This window comes from Maylandia zebra, linkage group LG11, assembly GCF_041146795.1.
Source record: "Maylandia zebra isolate NMK-2024a linkage group LG11, Mzebra_GT3a, whole genome shotgun sequence".
Taxonomy (NCBI): domain Eukaryota; kingdom Metazoa; phylum Chordata; class Actinopteri; order Cichliformes; family Cichlidae; genus Maylandia; species Maylandia zebra.
Window position 1 is genome coordinate 29,638,572 of NC_135177.1, and position 20,416 is coordinate 29,658,987.

The 20,416-nt window shown below is 40.5% G+C and overlaps 1 protein-coding gene across 1 annotated transcript in view; it reads left to right on the top strand.

Moving 5' to 3' along the window:
* The window catches only part of si:dkey-22o22.2 (neural-cadherin), a 138,630-nt gene extending 118,572 nt beyond the window's left edge, over positions 1-20,058 (top strand). The window contains exons 22-34 of the mRNA XM_004551080.3: positions 52-290; positions 5,208-5,485; positions 5,821-6,035; positions 8,138-8,265; positions 8,423-8,526; positions 8,807-8,918; positions 11,799-11,979; positions 12,387-12,553; positions 12,851-13,106; positions 13,525-13,705; positions 13,912-14,162; positions 15,883-16,040; positions 17,943-20,058. Of these exons, the coding sequence (XP_004551137.3) occupies positions 52-290; positions 5,208-5,485; positions 5,821-6,035; positions 8,138-8,265; positions 8,423-8,526; positions 8,807-8,918; positions 11,799-11,979; positions 12,387-12,553; positions 12,851-13,106; positions 13,525-13,705; positions 13,912-14,162; positions 15,883-16,040; positions 17,943-18,614 (2,942 nt within the window). The 3' untranslated portion in view covers positions 18,615-20,058. The remainder of the gene's footprint in view (positions 1-51; positions 291-5,207; positions 5,486-5,820; positions 6,036-8,137; positions 8,266-8,422; positions 8,527-8,806; positions 8,919-11,798; positions 11,980-12,386; positions 12,554-12,850; positions 13,107-13,524; positions 13,706-13,911; positions 14,163-15,882; positions 16,041-17,942) is intronic.
* Positions 20,059-20,416: the final 358 nt, after the last annotated feature.

Sequence of the window (20,416 nt, forward strand, 5' to 3'; positions counted from 1 at the left end):
TTGAAGCTAGTAAACAAATCTGTTCTCCTCCCCTCCTTCTTCTTCTTCCAGACCTGACAGTGGAGGAGTTTTTCAGTAGTAGTGGTGGAGGTGAGAAGAGTCGCTTTTCCCGTCTGGGTCTGACGTTGGCTGAACTCCTGCAGACTTTGCCGGAAAACGTCCAGATCTTCTCTGTGGGTGATGCCAGCAAACATGGTGGGAGGGCGCTTAATGTTTGGTTTGCTGCCCACGGCTCTCCCTACTACAAGGCTGAGAAACTGCACGGCTACGTGGCAGCAAACAAGGCCAAGGTGAGGAAAGACTTAGAGTCTGGAAAATACACTTTAAACTATTTAAATGTAGGAATATAAATTATGTTAAATTATTATACTTTTTGGCATTTTTTCCACTCTCTCTAGTGTTTCAGTTGAAAGGTGGCATTTCTTGAGCACATTTTTGATGTTTAAAAAAAATCCATTATTTACATTTTTCTTTGTAAGTTAAAAACCAGTTATTTAATCCAAAACCTTCAACGGCTAATTTGTGATTTTTGTTACTGGAAATCTCAGGAACTTACTTTCTCTTCGGTCGGGAAAATCAAAGAGGAAGTGCCCCAATCCAACAAGCAAACAGATAATTGTGCAAAAGCTAAATAAAGTGAAGCAAGGTGAAGTGTGAAAACGTAAACGTGGTGAACTGACGGGAAAAATGAGCCATCCAGTTTACATCTTCAGCCATAGGATTAATGATGCATTAATTACACTCAGTTACATGTTACATTCACATATTCATATGTGCAGTTCAACAGGCAGAGACATTTAGCACAAAGTGTAAACCATTTCACACTCATGCACACCCACATGCCAGGAAAGGTGAAAAATTGATCATACATTAATATGTGGACATGTTGCTTCAGCATGTCTCTCTTCAGTGATACACCCACATATGCACGCACATACTTGCGTGCATATGTACACACTTGTATACTTTTATATGAAAATATACCATTAAAGCATTGGGAGCTGCTTCTGATCTCATTTCTGTGACAGGCAGGCAGATGATGGCAGTTGGTGAATCATATAAATATGCATATTAAATAAACACACTTGCGCAAACATAGACAGCCGAGCTAGATCAAATATCTAACTGTCAGCTGTCGCTCAGCTGACGTCTTGTTTAAAAGACTGCATAAAAGTTATGACACTGGCAAAGCAATAATGTGAATAAATCTATTAGGAGAAAGAGAGATTTGTAGCATACTGTAATATAACTGCAGTTCACATTAACATCTTCAGTTACTATATGCACTATGGGGTTCATAATTTGTATTTAGTTTTACTTCTGCTTCCAAGTGGCCAATAAAACCAAAATATGAGCAAAAACTGAAAAGTATATTACTAAAACAAAACCATCTAATATTACTGACAATGGAGCAAAAGATAGCTACAGAAATGTGTAATGTATTGTCGTAATACATGTCTGTACAGATATCAGTTTATACACACAGCTCGATTCAGTTCAGTTAATTCTGGTTCTGTTTAATTCGATTCACTTTTATTTATACATCGCCAAATCACAACCACAGTCGCCTCAAGGCACTTTATATTGTAAAGACCCAAAAATAATATAGATAAACCCCAACACTCAGACGAACCTGTATAAAGAAGCATTTGGTAACAGTGGGGAGGGGGAAAAAAACTTTTAGCAGGAAGAAACATCTGGTTCAGCCTCAAGAAGGGGTAGCTATATGCTGGGGGATAAAGTGAATCAATATTACTGTACATATGCTCACATGAAGGAAACAGTGCAGGAAATTACACCAGAAAGCTATTTCACTCAATGATTAAATAATAGTGTTTAATAATACTGATAATATACACAGAAACACTACAGCACTGGGAATAAATACATAACACCAGAGACAGTATAAGAGAAAAACAAAACAGTCAAAGGAAGCTGAAAGGAAGATGAGAAAAACAACCTTTAACACCTTATTGCATGTGTTTTATTATCATATTGTGACTGTTTATGCAATAAATACACTTTTTTTTTAATATCCTGAAAGTAAAGTTCATTTCAATCAAGGTTTAAATAATTGCCTGGTGGCATTACTGCTGATTAACTAGGCTTAGTTGTAGAAGTATAACACATAAGTACATAATTCCTTCCCACTTTGGTTACATAGCTGTCGGGGTGTCTTGATGATTTTCTTGAAGTATACAAATTTTCTACACTGTTGCCTTCTACAGCAGGGTATTAGCAGTGTTTTAGTTTTACTTTGTGCATAATGCTCATGTTAAGGCATAACTGCAAAACAAACTACACATTGTGTGTTTAGAAAAGCCTTCATATTACCAGAGATGCAAATATTGTTCAAATATTGAAGCTAACATAAATCCTGTCAAAGTGTCAAGACACAGATAGTTAGCACATCTCCAGCTTTAATGCAGCTTGGCTCAAAAGCCTAATCAGCACCTACAACAATAAAAATTAGTTAAAGTATAAATAACACAGCATGATTTAAAATAACTTCCATCAAATGCTGAAGATGAAAGGTACGTCTTTAATTATCTCAGGGTTAAGAGGAAAAGTGTCTTGGCTGATTTAGAACAAAAATGTCAGAGAGATACAAAGTCATCACGAAAAAAGACGATGTTGAAACTGGCTCTGGAGCCAAAATCTAAAGCCGTGCCTGGGGAGTGTAAGTCACAGTGGATGAGAGTGTCAGCTGAATAGCTAAACTCCAAAAAAAAGAAATACACACAGTTGGAGAGAGACAGGAAACCCTGAGGGACTCTGATGAAAACCTCTCACCCCCTACCCCCCCTCCAAAAAAGTAACAAAACGAGAGAAAAGAATCAGGATGACAAGCAGGGAAGCGAGTGAATTTGGCAACGGAAAGCAAATGACAGCAAAACTTTAAGAGGAAGGGAAAATGACAGAGAAACACCAAAGTGCATAAATAACAGTAAGGGAAATAGAGTAAATTCACATTTCACTGATGCAGGTAGACATCAGATCAAAGACGTTTCCTGTCATTCTCTGAAATTCTCTAATATGTTCAAACAGAGCTCATGACTTCAATGCTGTTAGTTTGAGTTTGCTTTCCCCCCATGCTAGTTTTAGTTTCACTCATTTCACACACAGTACTTAGTCTTATTTGAAGTTTAACGACACAGCACTTAATCTGTCTTGATGGGCTTATATTTGATTTTTAATTAGTTGTGTGCCATTTTTTATCTTCATTTCAGCTTTAGTTTTGTTTCCTCTGCTTAATCATAGGTCAGCTTTATACCTAACTGAATTGGACTCATCAGTTTAATCAAAGACAAAAAATGCCAAGGTATGAAACCTTGGTCCATGGGTTTGGACCAAACGCCAGCTTAAATTTTAGCTTCATGGTTGTTTTAGTTTTGGTTAGCCAAGCTTATCCTAGTTTCGAGGATACCTACAATCCTACAATGTGGAAAATAAAGTTTTCACCTGAGCAGTCCTATAAAAAACTAAGTACACATTTATTGTTTCTTTTAGAAATCGCTACACTTGCAGAAGCAAATGAAACTACAGAAGGTGTGTTATAGGTGTGTATTAAGACAGTGCCACAATCTTCCTAGCAGCAGGAATCCCAAAAAATCTTCCCTAGGGTCAGGCTCTGAAATGTTCAGAGAAACTACAAGAACTACATCTGAGACTTCACAGCCTTGGGTAGAATGTTAAATGTTCAAGTTCATGACAGTAACGTTATAAAAAGATTGAACAAATATGGCTTGTTTGTCAGGCTTTCCAAGTGAAAACCTCTTTCTGAAAAGAACATGGTAGCGCAGTTTAGTTTTGAAAAGTTGCATCTACACAAAAGACAAGCCTCTTGGACAGATGACCAAAGGCAGGGTTTGGCAATAATGCACAGTACCGCATTTGACAAAAAACAAACACAGGATATCAACACAAACACCTCATATCAATTGTGGAGCACACTGATGGAGACTTGTTGATTTGGGTTTGGTTTAAGGGCCACAGAACCTGGTCAGTACACTCTTTGAGCTGATCGTGAACTCCTGTCTATATCAAAATATTCTACAGTCAATTGTTTTCACAGGTTTTTGTTCCATGAAAAACTAAGTACACTTCATGTTTCAGTGATTTATAGAACCAAATTTACCAGTGATTGTTTTCAGTCCTTCAGATCATTGCAGAGAAGTTTTGTCCCATTTTTGCAGTGTTTCTTCAGTTTATTCAGCAAAATCTCGAGTTATCTATCTTTGATTGAGCTGAGGTTCCGTTTTGCTCTATGCTATTTTTACTTTGTTTCAACATTGTTTTACTTTCCCTCATTAGTTTTTTGTTTCATTATATAGTTTGTTATTAGGATAACACCGTACCGTCTTAGCAGGGGCGACCGTGTCCACACAAAAGTTGAGGTAGTCTGTAAGACAGTGTGTCGCCCCCTCTATGTCCTCACCATGTGGGCTCAGGAGCACATCCCAGTCTGTGGTGTCATAACAGTCCCTCAGAGCATCCTCCTTTTCTGGGGTCCATCTCCGGACATCTGATGGACATTTTGGACAATGCCAGACATCCTCTGCACACGGCCATTAACAACCAGAAGAGTCTGTTCAGTGACAGGTTGCTTCTCCCCAAGACAAGAACTAACAGACTTAAAAACTCCTTTGTCCCACACGCCATCAGACTGTTTAACTCCTCCCTGGAGGGGAGAGGGAGGGGAAACAGGAGGACAAAGGAGGGGGGAACAACTAAGCTGTAGTGCCTCTTCACCTCACTGTGCAATACCTTTTGTGCAATACTTTTGTAAATAGTCAACGGTGCAATAGACTCAATACTTGAAATGTGCAATTCACTTGTATTTTTATTTTTATTCCTTTTTATTTCTATTCCTATTTATTCTATTTATCCCCTTCGTATATTTTATTTATATTGTCTCTGTATTTATATATATGTGTGTGTGTGTGTGTGTGTGTATATATATATATATATATATATATATATATATATATATATATATATATATATATATATAATATTCTGTAACTCTGTAACTTCTGTCGGTGCTGTGCTTTTTTGGAAATCGAATTTCCCAGAGGAACCCACCCGAGGGATTAATAAAGTTCTATCTAATCTAATCTAATCTAATAGTTTGTCTCTATTTTTAGCTTATCATATTTTGAAAGTTCCTCTGTTTGTGTCTTAACTCCTTTTTTTATCACCTTTAGCTGGAGGCCATTCTGGGCGTGTCCATCTCTCAGGTGGGTGTGGATGACTGCCCATACACAGACTGCAGCCAGTCTGGAGGTTGCAGCAATGAGGTTTCATTCAGCCAGGCACCGGTGGCTCTCAGCTCTGGTAACATCTCTCTGGTGTCACTGGCGGCCTCTTTGACTGCGCAATGTGGCTGTCGGGGCCGTGAGGCAGTCCACCTGTCCTGTTCTGCTTACCCCGTCAACCCATGCCTCAATGGGGGCACCTGCCAGGACGGACCATTGGGATACCGGTAGGTGTAAGCCAAGGAGGGGTCTTTGCATGTTCCATATAATTCTTCATATGATAATGCATCCAGGATCCAGTTCAACCTTCAGTTACCTGGAGGTTGAACTGTTGCACTTATCTGATTGCAGCAAGTAGAGTCTCTAAAGTGCTGTGTCTTTGAAACTTGTTATCGAAGGAAAAGTTTTCTTTATAATGAGATACTGTGAATCACCTGTCAACCTGTCAGAAAAGAAATTTGCTTTGCAGCAGTACTAATGGACAGTAAAAAGTCTTTAATAAGAAATATAATAAAATAAATAATATAATTAGAAAATAAAGTAGATTAACTCTCTGTCTCAGATGCAAGTGTCCTCCCATGTACGACGGCCCCGAGTGTCAGCAGACCAAACACAGCTTTGGCGGCCAGGGTTACGCCTGGTTCCCTCCCATCAAACCTTGCTATCAGAGCCACATCTCCCTGGAGTTCCTGGCTGAGTCAGCCAATGGGCTGCTCCTCTACAACGGGCCGCTTGGTAATGTTCACTCTGGGGAGCAGGAGGACTTCATTGCCATTGGTGAGTTTCACGCTGAGGCTCTCGTGTGTAAAGCTTCTACTTTTGTAGATTAAGAGTTAACATCTTAACTTTCTTTGCTCTGGAGTCAAACTCAATGAAAACACAAATCCAAAGAGTTCTACTCGGAAGATCTATGAAGATCAAACAGTCAGTATTTTCAAATAAACTAATAAGGCTAGATCTAGTAATTTCAGTTCAAGTTAGCCACTTGGAAGGAAGTAGAAATTTTGGCCTGAATATGTCAGTATGACAGTAAAGGTGCTCTTAAATAGCTGCAAAAACACACATGAAAGTGTGAGCCAGTGTTGAGTCTAATAAATAAATGATTTACAGTCACCCTTACTAACCTTCTGTTGGTGTTCTTTGCATCTTAAGACTTAGTGACAAAACCAACAAAGAATCAGAAAATGCACCACTGATTACATGCAGCTATACAACAGCTCCATTATGCACTAGGTGACATTAGAACACAGTTTATACAGTAAGGCCTTTGATCTAATGGGTTTTCTTCCATGTTTATAAAGCTTATAACTTCATGTTCTTGGTAAGTAGCACATTGTACTGTAGATGTTCTGAAGTCAGAACTGTTATATGACATATGTGGATTTGAGGTTAGATTCGATCGTTACTGTAAAGGCTTTTGAATTCCACTGTCTAAATATAATTCTTTATCTAATCAATTCTCTGGAAGGTGTTTGTGAGAACAAAGGCTGAAAATGATCAAATTAAATTTAAATTATTAGGTTTAGTGTGTGCTCTGGGATGATTGATGTGGCTAATGCATTTCATTTACTGGACCTGTGATGTCCTTTAACTTTTCAGTTTAACGCAAAATAAAAAATATAAACGTGCAACACTTTGGTACATAAGCTTTGGACCACACAACCACCATGTTGGTCCAGCAAAGAGATTGTCGTGATTCAAAGCTAACAGCACATTTCAGTGTACAGATGGCTCTGATTTTATTTATCAACTCTTAGACTATCAGCTAGTCATTGTAGTTTTCAGCTAGGTTTGGTATGATATAGATAAAAAGAATCATCTATTAACCAACAAAGCGTTAGAAAAATGAGGAGCAGAGGTGATTATTGCAATGCTTGCAGAAGTCTCTGAGAGTGGCTCATTTGCTGCAGCAAACACATTCTGCTTGAACTTCAGTACCCTTTTGCTGAAAGCTGACAAATTATTTTAACTTTCTAGCTCTATAACAATCATACTAATCTCACAGTGCTGATGGGAACGTGCTGCCGGTCCTGCTTTTCAGCAAACACAAAGCGTTCATCAATCTGCTGCTGTATAGACAGTTTCTCAGTGGATGAGGAGCTTCATAAACTCTAATGTCAGCTCCCAGTGGCCCTAATGTGGTGCTGATGGATTAGCCTGCAGATGGCCTTTCGAACACTTCTTGCATAATCTTGTGGCATTAAAGTTATGTAATTATTGAACCCAGGCTGTTGCTGCAGTGGTCCGGGGAGGGGAAAATCAAAGATAGTTGCAGGATTGATCTCTCTGAAGCGTTTTTGCACTTACATGTCCAATATTGTGACTATGAGGTTGATCAGGTCATACACACATAGACACAAACCCACACATTTTACAGCAGCAGATGAAAGGATATTGGGAGATTCACACAGAGAAAATTGATAAAGTGGCTTACTGCAGTTGTTGATGGGATCCAGAAGCTTACGTAGCAATAAGGAGAAGTGATGTCAGGGCATGCGTCAACTTTTAAGACACAAGAAACGAATATTTTTTTGTCATAGTGGGTATTAAATGACCCAAAGCTGTGTTCAATTTTACTGCACACATCAACTTAAGTAAGGCAGCCCTCAAAATTCACTTTATGAGCTCTAAACATATTTTCCAGCCTGTTTTACACATTTGTTATGTTGATGTTTACAGACTTGACTTTATTGTTTATTTAGGCCTGTTGGGATTTTGTATTTGGGTCACTGTAGTGTGTGTGTGTGTGTGTGTGTGTGTGTGTGTGTGTGTGTGTGTGTGTGTGTGTGTGTGTGTGTGTGTGTGTGTGTATGCGTATGTGTGTTTACCGTGAGATGGAAAAGAGAAAACAAAGATAATATTCTCAACTCCCCATTCAGAGTTGAGAAACGGCGTTCCAGCTCTGAGCATAAACCACGGATCAGGAACACTCACTTTGCAGTTTCCACCCAAATCCACTGTCACCGACCGACGCTGGCATCGCCTCGACATCATCAGTGACGGAAAGGTGAGACTTATCTGCAGTATAGCAGATGCATGGAAGGATGACTGGATAGGTGGAAATAATGAAAAAGAAACAAAGGAACAGGAAATCAAAAAACTTGTAAAATAGGAGGAAAAGGTGGGTTACATGAGGTAACGGTGTGCATTCTGTTTGTCCTCAGGCTGTCCAGCTGATCCTGGACCAGTGTGGAGGGGTGGCTGTGAATGAGTTGGAGACAGATGAGTCCAGCTGTAGAGCTGCAGGAGAGACACCTGGAAATCAGAAGTAAGAACAACCCCAGATTTCACTGCTTACTTACAAATTTAACACAGAGAATCTAAAACTTTGCTGTGAAAAACCCAATTTACCTTTCTCTTGCTTTCTTTTTTCCTTTATTTTTGTTTTCATTCAATTCATCCTTTTTTTTTTTTCCTTTTCCGAATCTTCTTCTTTCACATCATCCTCCCAACTCTGCTTTTCATCCTCTGACTACTTCTGTTTTTCTTCCCTTCTTCTGTCATCCTCCACTTCTTTTCCTCCCTTCCTTATTTCTTCTCCTCTTCAGATATCTGAATGTTTTCCAGCCTCTGCAGTTGGGAGGGGTGAAGGAAATGTCCCCTCACAGACATTACCGCAGTTTCACTGGCTGCATCCGCAACCTGGTGGTCGACAGTCAGGTAATATTACAATATGAGCATGCTGGTTTGTAGAGTTCCTATTGTGGGGACATGAATGTGTGTGTGAAATTTTGGGGGCAAAAAGCCTTAATGTAAATGATTAGATTTTAATAGCCATACTCTGTTTAAAGCCTCTTTAAATGATTGTTTTTAATCCCAGAGATCATTAGGCTTTTTGTGTGTGTGTGTGTGTGTGTGTGTGTGTTTTTCTTGGCTCTTAAATGCAGTTTTAATGTCTGCAGGTCTGCACCTGTTTGTGTTTGTTCATGCATGTATTCACTTGCAGTCCTTGGTGGATGGTGATGGTGTTTATCTGTGCGCCTGTGAGTACCACAGGGATGGTGGTTGGACAGATGGTGATCTAGGCTCGGCTCCTCAGCCAAGGCCAGCATAACAACATCACAGTCCAAAATGTAACATAAATGAAAAGAATCTCCCTCGTCCTCATGAAGCTCAGCGTGTTGCTGTGGTTCCTTTACTGCTGCAAACCTCAGTCACTTCTCAAATATCCCAAAATAGTCCCCTGGAAAGATTTCAACCAGCTTTCAGACAAGAAGATATGGAAGTATGTTACCATCAGCCTGTCACTGTGGCACCTCATTCAAACCGCAATCCCCTGTGTTTTGGGGATGCCTCCTTCGGTCTAATGCTCTGATTTTACAGGAGTAAGATTAACTCTGCCTTCAAATGGTGGATGAGTTACAGTTTTTGTATTAAAAAATTTTTTTTTTTTAAATTAGCAAAACACTGCCACATAAAATGATTTATAGTGATAATAATGAGGTATTAAAGGTAATTAAAGGTTAACCTTCCAGTGGTCGTGTTTGCACTCTAATAAAGTATCAAATTCTAATTGAAGACTGAAGATTTTGTTTCTACATGCACCAAACAGGGAAGGTAGATATGGCAAATATGGCAAAGTGGTTCCTTTTCTAACCTCATGTATGCAATTTATTGTGAATCTGAAGAGTGTGAGAGGGGTGCTGGACTTCTTTCAGTGGGCAATATCAGTGCTCTTGCACTAAAGGTCAAGCAGGACTCCACACAGTGCAGTGACTGATAATGGGGAGTCTCACAAACTCAGCAAGTGATTCAAAGCAGTCATTTTGTTTGATTACAACCTCACTGGAGGTGTCAGTTAACCAGGATCTGTTTGTAGTTTACCGTGCGTTTGTAAGCGATGACTGCTTGATGGAGCTGTGCCCTGTGAGCATAGAGGTCATATGTTCTAACCGTGCTATGGGGTTTATTTAATGTTTTCATACATTCAAGATCAATAAATATACATGTACAAGATCCCCAGTTTGTGAGCTCATGCAGTAACCACAGAAGCAGAGACACTGATCTTGAGAGAAAACCTGCCTATTGTTGCCTTCAGCATGCATCAAAAGTCCTCTGTGAGTAATTAAAGGTTTGGCTACATTTATTCTTTCTAAATATGGTAAGTTGGCATAACCCAGCATGAAGGTATCAGCGTATTTTCCATCCTCTAGCTGTTATTTTGTACCAAGTTCAAATTAAATCAATTTAAACTTATAGACATAAATATTTTTTCTATGCTCATTTCGAGCTATATCTTTTTGTTATTTGGTGCTTGACGAGTTTTGCTCAAATCAGCTCAAATGAATCCTTATTTATCTAATGCTGGGAACTGGTACAGCCCCTCGGTTCATCATTTGTCTGAAAGAAGCCCTTTTGGCTCCTCACGCTTCCTTTAAGCCAGCTTTCTTCTCATTGGTTTACTTCTATAAACAGAAGGTTTGAACATCAGGTGGGTGGAGATTCTGTGCTCATAGCCAGAGCTGTGGGCCTGAGATGACAATATTAATCATCATCAAGAGCCAAGAGCTGGCCTTATCAGACTGCTTGTCAACTATCTGATTATTTTTAGCCTCTGAAATTGGTATGACTTTGTATATGTAAAAAAAAAAAGTCTGTAATTCCTACACAGTTAAAGATATACTTTTTCTTACTCCCCTTGAAATAAAGCTGAAAGCCTGAGTGTTTGGTTTAAAATCCAGTGGGGTTATATACAGATGCAAAATTACAATAGATTGCATCATTGTCCAAAAAATTATGGATCCAACTGTATATGACAGAAGATAAGAAACCCATAATAGCTCCACTTTAAACTAGATTAGCACACTTGAAGCCTCACAGCTTCACAAAGCTCAAAGCTCTGCATCAACAACATACAGCCCAACATTTTTAAATCACGTTTCAAAAATGATCAATTACAGTGTTGATACAATGACTCAACTGGCGCCACCATTAGGAAGCAATTGGGGTCTTTTTGTTTTTGTTTTTTATGTAGAAGAAATATTGTGTGAGGAACTGTGGGAGGTTTGCTGAGCACATTCATGCTCCATTGAGGAGGAACCCCTTTAGTTTCACTTTTCAAAGCCAAATTTTTATGACAGTAGAAAGAGGCTTTTAAAACCTTAAAAGAGACAGAAACAGAACCCCCCGCCTTACATGCTTTTCTTTGTTCTGTAATCAAAGCTGGTTTCTTGATTCCCTCAGAAAAATTCAAAACACATTTTTGTAGCTCATGCATTAAGGTAGATTGACACAGCACGAAAATGGCTGCCAACCAGAAAGAATGGGCACATTTAGAAATTCAGTGCATGTCAAATTTGGTCTTTGTTCTATTTCAGATATAAAGAAGGAAAATGGTAGAATTTTAAAAAAAAACAAACAAAAAAAAACTTCTCTGATCTATACTTGGCTGTGTGCGCAGCCTGGATCACATGACCAGAGGCAGCACTGGGTTCCTTTGTAAAGCATGTGACGAAAGTTTGCTGGATATAAAAGAAAATTTGTGTAAATATTTTTTTTCAACAAATAATCATCTCCCTCCTTTCTTTTGTTGTCCCTTAGGTGTATGATTTGGCATCTCCCGGTGAGAGTGTGGACAGCACCCCAGGTTGTAAGCTCACAGACGGCGTGTGCGTAACGGCGGCGGGACCCTCATGTGGGATTCACGCAACCTGCCTCGCAGACTGGGGCTCGTTCAGCTGCGAGTGCCACGCTGGATACACGGGGCACAAGTGTGACAGGGGTGAGGGTCAGAGCGTTTCAGTCCATATCAGTGCAGTTTCCTCTTTTAAATCTTTAGTTTTGGGAATACAGAATTAGATCTATGGACCTTGGAAATTTTAGAAACCTTCATAAAAGCTGTGAAACTTCGGAGCAAAGAAAGCCCGTCAGCCTAAAATAGCACACACAGAGAGTCTGACTCCTTTTCCAGGGCTCTGTGGTCAGCTTAATAATTGTGACATCCACAGCAAGCAGTCAGTGTTGTACCTGTTAGATCTGACTGAGAGCAGTCAGGCCAAACAGTCTGTGAAAAACAATTACCTCCTTATGTGTACATGTTTTGTTTTCAGTCTGCAAAGAAGATTAATAGTTCAAGTTCGTCCTTTTGTGTGAAACAATTTAAACATTTATATGTTCCTCCCCCCTCAGCCATGCCAGAGTTCTCCTTCGATTCGGGCAGTGTGGTGCGCTTTCAGCTCAGAGGAGGCGGCATCTCCCGACGCACAAACATTCAGCTGCTCGTCCGAACCAGAGCCACCTCAGGGACCCTGCTGTCTGTGACGTCCCGGGAGACCAATGAATACATCGTACTGGAGGTCAGTCCACCTGTAGAACAACAATGACTAACCTTTCACATGATAGCTATCCTCAAAAATAAGCCTGCTTATATCACAGTTTAAACAGCATCCACTTATCAAGATAATCTCACTTTTTCTTAAAGAACATTTAACCATTTTATCAAATACTGCACTTTTACTGCACCATTTTTAGATAATGAATGCATTTTCAATGGGTGGCAGTTTTTACTTCCCCACATGACAGATTTTGTTGCGAGAATTTAAATCCCCGAGCAGCAGCTTTTTTTCGAAGGTTTATGTTCTTCTCTGTCTCAGATCACAGAGGGTCACATCTCAGTACGTGCCAACCTTGGTGACGGCGCTCACGCTTTGCGGCTTCCCGGCCAGCGGGTGGATGTCGGGCAGTGGGTCCTGGTCAGCCTCAGTCGCTATGACAACATGTTTACCCTGCGGTTAGAGCACGGCGGGGGCTCGAGGGAAGTGCAGGCCCGCCTGGGGAGCCGCAGGGAGATCGTGGTTCATCCATCCAGCCTAATGGTTGGTAATGGACCAGACAAGGCTGACTTCCAGGGTGAGAGCTGAATCTAATTTCAGAAAAAAAGTCTTTGTTTATTCAAGTGAGTTCTGAATGGAGTAAAATGACTCTTAAGTGCCTGACAGCCATGGCAACAAGTATTTAAATTCTTGAAATACACTGTGTTTCTCTTCGGATTTATTCTTGCTTTCACAATGTTACCAGAAAACTTAGAATTCAGTTTTTAAATATTTTATAGCTGTGCAGATGCTTAATTCAGAGATAACTCAGAAATGAAGCAATGATTGTGTTTTCCTTAAGTTTTTGTGTTAATTGTTCTTTCAAGATAAAGCATTGCAATTAGTTAGTTTAGCTTTTGAGTTTCACTCATTACATCACAAGTGCATTATTTTTGAATAGTTTATCTTAAAAACCATATTGGACGCAATGCTAAACAGGAATTTTTGGCAAACAGGTTGTCTGCGGGATGTTCGATTTAATGGTCACGTCCTGCCTCTGGATGGCCAGAGCCGGGACCTGGTGACAGTGCTGGAGAGACGTGGTGTCACCTCAGGGTGCTCTAGCAATGCCTGCAGCAGCCAGCCCTGCCGCAGCCCGCTGTGGTGCGTCGACTTATGGAGGAAACACCAGTGCAAGTAAATGACACACAAACGCAAAGCAGCACACTTATATAGCTTCCACTGGTGGGAAGCTATTAATTCATTCTTTTAGCAGTTTTGTTTCTTAAAAGTTTTTTGTCTTTCCTATGAGGTCACGCATAAAGTTTTCCAAGAATTTATTTCCATTTTAGTGCCACATCTAACTAACGTTGTCATCTGTCCTGCTCTCCATCATGTCCCAGGTGTCCTGGTAGTCAGGTAACCGTGACTGACGACTCAGGTCAGCAGCGTTGCGCGCCGTCGCCCTGTGGACTTTCTTCCTGCCGTAACGGTGGTGTCTGCCAGCCGCTTTCACCCGATAGCTACCGGTGCCGATGTCAGGAGGGTTTCAGGGGTCAACGCTGCGAGCTGGGGCAGGTCAAAGGTCACCGGCTGCCCGCTCTGAGCCCCAGCTCCATCTTGGCCATCAGCATGTGTCTGCTCGTCTTCTTCGGTAAGAGCAAAGAGAGTCATTAACAGAATGAAATTAAGAGAGAGTACGATGAGGTAAACTTTGCTAAAGTTCTTTGGTTTATAGTCATCTGAATGACACATAATTTACTGAACTAAATCAAACCTCACACAATAAACTCTGATGTTGTCATGAATTACACAATATAACTAACAGTACGGGAAATATTTATGTTGTTGTTTTGTTTCCAGGAAAGTATGATGGCATATTAGTAGTTTATATTAAAACTGTGGTTATTTTGAAACTCTGCAAATTTATCTATAATTGTTTCGTTTCTGTTGTGATTAATGTTTCAGTAAATGAGATCAGCATGTGTACAAGTGTTCTTTGTAGACCGCTCTAAGATAGACTGGGGGTTTTTTCTACTTTTGACTCTTGATGATTTCAGGGAGGGTGGGTAACAATCTCTCAAGCCCTTCCCACCTACTTTTCAAACTTTCTATTTATAAGAGGAAGCCAGTCAGAAATAAGAGGCTGAAGTGAGCTGGACAAAGTCTTGTGTGAGGGAGAAAAAGGTTAATGTTCTCTGTCTCAGAAAACAGAGGGTCACATCTCAGCACGTGCCAACCTGGGTGACAGCACTCATGCTTTAAGAGGAGATAAAGATGAAACAATATTAGTTGTTGGAATCCTGGCAGCACAAGAAGATTAAAAGTGGGGAATAAAGAAAATCCAAATTTCCACAAACTGGTTAACTAAAATAAAGATTCAGCAGTAGAAGTTGATAGAACAATTATAAAGGAGAATATCAGCATAACTTAAATTAGAGGCACAGAAGAAGCATGCTCACAAAAAAAAGTGTCTTTAAAGAGGGAAGAATATTCAAAAGAGTGAGGGCCCTGACAGAAAAAGCCAGATCGCCTTGGTTATGAGCCGAGATTGTGGTATGACCATCAGAGTCTTGGCTGAGAGATTCAGGTTACGACCAGAGGCTTACGGTAGGAGGAGATGAAATTTGCCAAATGTATGACTCACATCTGACTTCAGTATGAGTCATGTGATGACTCATCTCTGAGTGACACTGGCAGCATAATCAACAGAAATTAAACTTATTTAGATAGATGGAAGCTGGCAAAAAAGTGTGTGCATACATCCAGCCCGGTCAGGTCGAATCTCCACTGCAGACCTTTACTGTTTGAAGATCAACAGTTTTTTCTGGGAGCACTAATCATTAAAAATACAAGCTGTGGTGACGCAAAGAGAATTCAGTTAAATAAATGTTACAAAATAACCATTCGCCCCTTAAGCTGTTCATAAGTCAACTTAATCTAACCAGTGAACGGTTGTTTCCCTCAGCTTCACACCTACTGTGTTATGGTTTGTGTTTTTCCATCAGAAGCCTTCATTTCGTCTCACATGAACAGATTAAATATCTTCTAGGTGATTTTTGAAACACAAATGACCTTGTAGTCTCAATAAAAATGCTGCGTAGAAAGCTGTTAGAATTTGATACTCTTCCCAATGGCTGCCTCATTTATTTTTCACCTGTTTGCCGTAATTATACTAATGTTTCTAAATGAACTTGGTACTGATTTATTGAGGCTAAATGACTCCACAGAGCAGCTTTAATGAGCCACTGCTTCAAATATACAGGAAGGAAACTAATGTCTGTCCCGGTGGTGCAGAAGCACATTTACGAAGAGATGCATATTCATACCATCCTCCTCTGTGCATGTGTGTGTGTGTGTGTGTGTGCGCTCAGCGGTGCTGGTGGCAGTGACAGTGTGGAACCAAAAAGGCAGCCGAAATAAGTTCAGGAAGCGAGGAGTTTACCACATCCCTGCTGAGCATGAGAGCTGGGAGGACATCCGAGAAAACATTCTCAACTACAATGAAGAGGGAGGAGGAGAGCAGGACCAGGTACACAGAACCAAACACACACACAATAAATGGATACAATGTTCTGCATTTTACATGACAGTTGATTTTTTTTTAAGAATCAAGGCCTCACCGTCAAAAATGCATTTTAGCATCTCAGGTAATCAAATAATAGTCTACAAACATCCTGTGTTTGAGGCCACAACTAACCAGTGTTTCTTCTTCTTCTTTGTAAGTAAGTTTTGAAATTTGGCACGCTGATTGGGAACAGTTATTCAATTCAATTTTATTTATACAGCACCAAATCACAACAGCAGTCGCCTCAAGGTGCTTCATAGATACAGAGAAAAACCCGACAATCATATGACCCTCTATGAGCAAGCACTTTGGCGACAGTGGGAAGGAAAAATTCCCTTTTAACAGGAAGAAACCTCCAGCAGAACCAGGCTCAGGGAGGGGCGGGGTCATCTGCTGCGACCGGTTGGGGTGAGAGAAGAAAAACGGGACAAAGACATGCTGTGGAAGAGAGACAGAGATTAATAACAGATATGATTCAGTGCAGAGAGGTCTATTAACACATAGTGAGTGAGAAAGGTGACTGGAAAGGAAAAACTCAATGCATCATGGGAATCCCCCGGCAGCCTACGTCTATTGGAGCATAACTAAGGGAGGATTCAGGGTCACCTGGTCCAGCCCTAACTATATGCTTTAGCAAAAAGGAAAGTTTTAAGCCTAATCTTAAAAGTAGAGATAGTGTCTGTCTCCCGAATCCAAGCTGGAAGCTGGTTCCACAGAAGAGGGGCCTGAAAACTGAAGGCTCTGCCTCCCATTCTACTTTTAAATACTCTAGGAACAACAAGTAGGCCTGCAGAGCGAGAACGAAGTGCTCTAATAGGGTGATATGGTACTACAAGGTCATTAAGATAAGATGGGGCCTGATTATTTAAGACCTTGTATGTGAGGAGCAAGATTTTGAATTCAATTCTGGATTTAACAGGAAGCCAATGAAGGGAAGCCAAAACAGGAGAAATATGCTCTCTCTTTCTAGTCCCTGTCAGTACTCTTGCTGCAGCATTTTGGATTAGCTGAAGGCTTTTCAGTGAGTTTTTTGGACATCCTGATAATAATGAATTACAGTAGTCCAGCCTGGAAGTAATAAATACATGAACTAGTTTTTCAGCGTCACTCTGAGACAGGATATTTCTAACTTTGGAGATGTTGCACAAATGGAAGAAAGCAGTCTTACATATTTGTTTAATATGTGCGTTGAAGGACATGTCCTGGTCAAAAATGACTTCACAGCGTTACTGGAGGCCAAGGTAATGCCATCCAGAGTAAGAATCTGGTTAGATACCATATTTCTAAGATTTTCAGGGCCGAGTACAATAACCTCAGTTTTATCTGAATTAAGAAGCAGAAAGTTAGCGGCCATCCAGGTCTTTATGTCTTTAAGACATTCCTGCAGTTTAACTAATTGGTGTGTGTTATCTGGCTTCATGGACAGATAGAGCTGGGTGTCATCTGCATAGCAGTGAAAATGTATGCTATGTCTTCTAATGATGCTGCCTAAGGGAAGCATGTATAATGTAAACAAGTTATCTAATTTGTTTTTAGCATTCAAGGGCCACCAAAGCTGGAACCATTTGTGTAATTAAGTGACCCACCATCAGACCAAGTTAAATTCGAAAAACCCAGTTGACAGTGGTCAATGGCATGACATGACTTCAGACACGAAGTCATGTCATGTCTTAGCATCTTTCATGTATTATGACCAGACTTGGTGTATGAACTCGCCTAGCACCCCTTCCTGAAGTTGTAAAACCAAAATGTGGAATTATATTATTTGACCACTAGGGGCACTACAGTAAAAAAATAAAATTTTTAAAATTAAGCATCAGATTTAATAGGTACCCATGTATCTTCTTTTTTCCTCCGTCCTTCCAGAACGGTTATGACATCACAGAGCTGAAGCGTCCACTGTGCTCCAGTTTGTCTCAGTCATCCTCCTGCACGACCGCTCCGCTCATCAAATCCTCACCGGGCTCCCAGGAAGAGGTTCATCCATCCAGTTCCTCGTGCAGCTCAGGTGCTCCCTACCTCAGCATCCCACATCACCACCACCATCAGCATGCCGCCAACGCCAACTATACCAGCGATGCAACCTACGCTAATTACACTGCTCATGTAAACAGAGACGTGGAGACAAGCGACGTAGGCAGTTACACTGATGCCCCGCCTGGCTCACGCTCCCACGTGGACTTTAGAAGCTACGTGGCGCGAATCATTTGGGAGGCAGACAATGACAATGAGGCTTTCCCGCCAGACGCCTACCACGTCTGGTGCGTGGAAGGCTCCGGGTCGTCGGCAGGAAGCCTTAGTTCACTGGGGTCCGCAGTGTCCCATAGAAACATCAACACAAACGACGGTGATCAGGACGACGGGGAAGAGGAGGAAGATGATGGAGGTTTTGTTTATGACAGACTCTCGCGGTGGGGCCCAAAGTTTCAGGCACTCAGTGAGATGTACGACCGACCACAGCTGACCCTCACATACAGGGATGCAATGGCGTACATACAGAGGAGCCACAGCCATGACCCCCTGCCACATCACCATTAGGGGGTGCTACCCAAATACAAGTACACACTCATAGAACATTTGCCACAGTGGAAAGGGACTCAGTGCTGTGATCTTGTCAAATTTAAAAAAAAAATCAAAACAAGGATGGCTGGTCAGGTATTGTTTTGTATGGCTGGGAATATGTTTAAAATATGTGTTTTAATATTAATTTTCTGATGTTGAAATATATATAAATATACTCACTGTTCTAAAGACATACAAATTTGAATTTTTTTGGCCTGAACAAATCTACCTTTTTTCACCTTTTCAGCTGTAAACCTTTACAGTTTGTGGTTTCTACAAAGGTCTCTAAGCAAACTGGTCCAAACAAGTGATATTTTCAGTTCTTTTGGCTAATTAAATGTCAGATTATGGTTCATGTCAGAGTTTAGTGAAGCAAGATGAGCTTGCCACATTAATTAAAAATAACGAGGCATAAAGAAGCAATTAAGAACAGAAAAACAATGAATGAGGCAGAAGAAGCAAAGCTGGGAGGACTGTGCATTCTTATTAGAGTTGTCTGACAGGGATGAGCCCTCAGCAGCAACAGTTATTCAAGAGAGTTTTACAAGTAGAAACAGGTGATAAATGACAGATATCATGCATCGTCCAGGTAAACAGGGTAAAAACTCATAGATCAACATGAAATTTACCCAGATTATTATTTACATTAAGGATATAATGTTTCAATATGCAAGTGAGGCATTATATCTTAATATGTGCAAATTTGCACAATCTTACAGGAATCTGAATGGATAGATAAAGTCGGATTCTGAATTTGTTGGCACATGAGTCTTTTTAGCACTCCATAAACCAGAAACTTTTATCAACAGAGAGATAAAAAAAAATCACCATGTTTTTGGGATGACATGTGCAAAAGCCATCTGTAAATCCTTCAGAACTCCTGACACGTTGGGCCATGCAAGTACAAGAAGGAAAGAAACAAATCAGAGTAACTGACCAAAGAAATATGTTTGCATACTTGTATTTACTCTTACAGTTTTTAACAAATGGTTATCAACATAAATCGTGTCTGTGTAAGAGCTTGAAACCTGGACTTTTTGGAAACATTTCACCTCGTTTCCAAGAGGCTTCTTTCAGTTCAATTCACTTATTTTTAAGCTCTTAAGACAACATCAAAGTTCTTTACTTAAGTATCATGAACATCTAATAAACTAAATTTTACTTTCACTGATATTGAAATTATTACCAGCGCATGAAAAAGAATTATTTGTATTGTAACGTATCATTTTTTTTAAAAATATTGACTGGTTTAGTTAAAAAAAAGAACAGAAAGACATTTGGCTGCGTCAGGCAGATACGCTACAAAGCTAAGGTAACAACAAGAAGGATGTTCAGTCTGCCCCAGTGATTGAAAACACTTGTATGGCTTTGGAGAGTTTGATTGGTTACTTAGAATTATCACTCATGATTGAGGGCAGCACGGTGGCACGGTGGTTAGCACTGTTGCCGCACAGCAAGAAGGTCCTGAGTTCAATTCCAACATCAGGCCGGGGTCTTTCTGTGTGGAGTTTGCATGTTCTCCCCGTGTTTGCGTGGGTTCCCTCCGGGTACTCCGGCTTCCTCCCACCGTCCAAAGACATGCAGCTTGAGGGGATAGGTTAATTGGAAAATCCAAATTGCCATTGTGTGAATGTGCGAGTGAATGTGAGTGCGAATGGTTGTCTGTCCCTGTGTGTTGGCCCTGCGACAGACTGACGACCTGTCCAGGGTGTACCCCGCCTCTCGGCCTATGACAGCTGGGATAGGCTCCAGCACCCCCCGCGACCCTGAAAAGGATA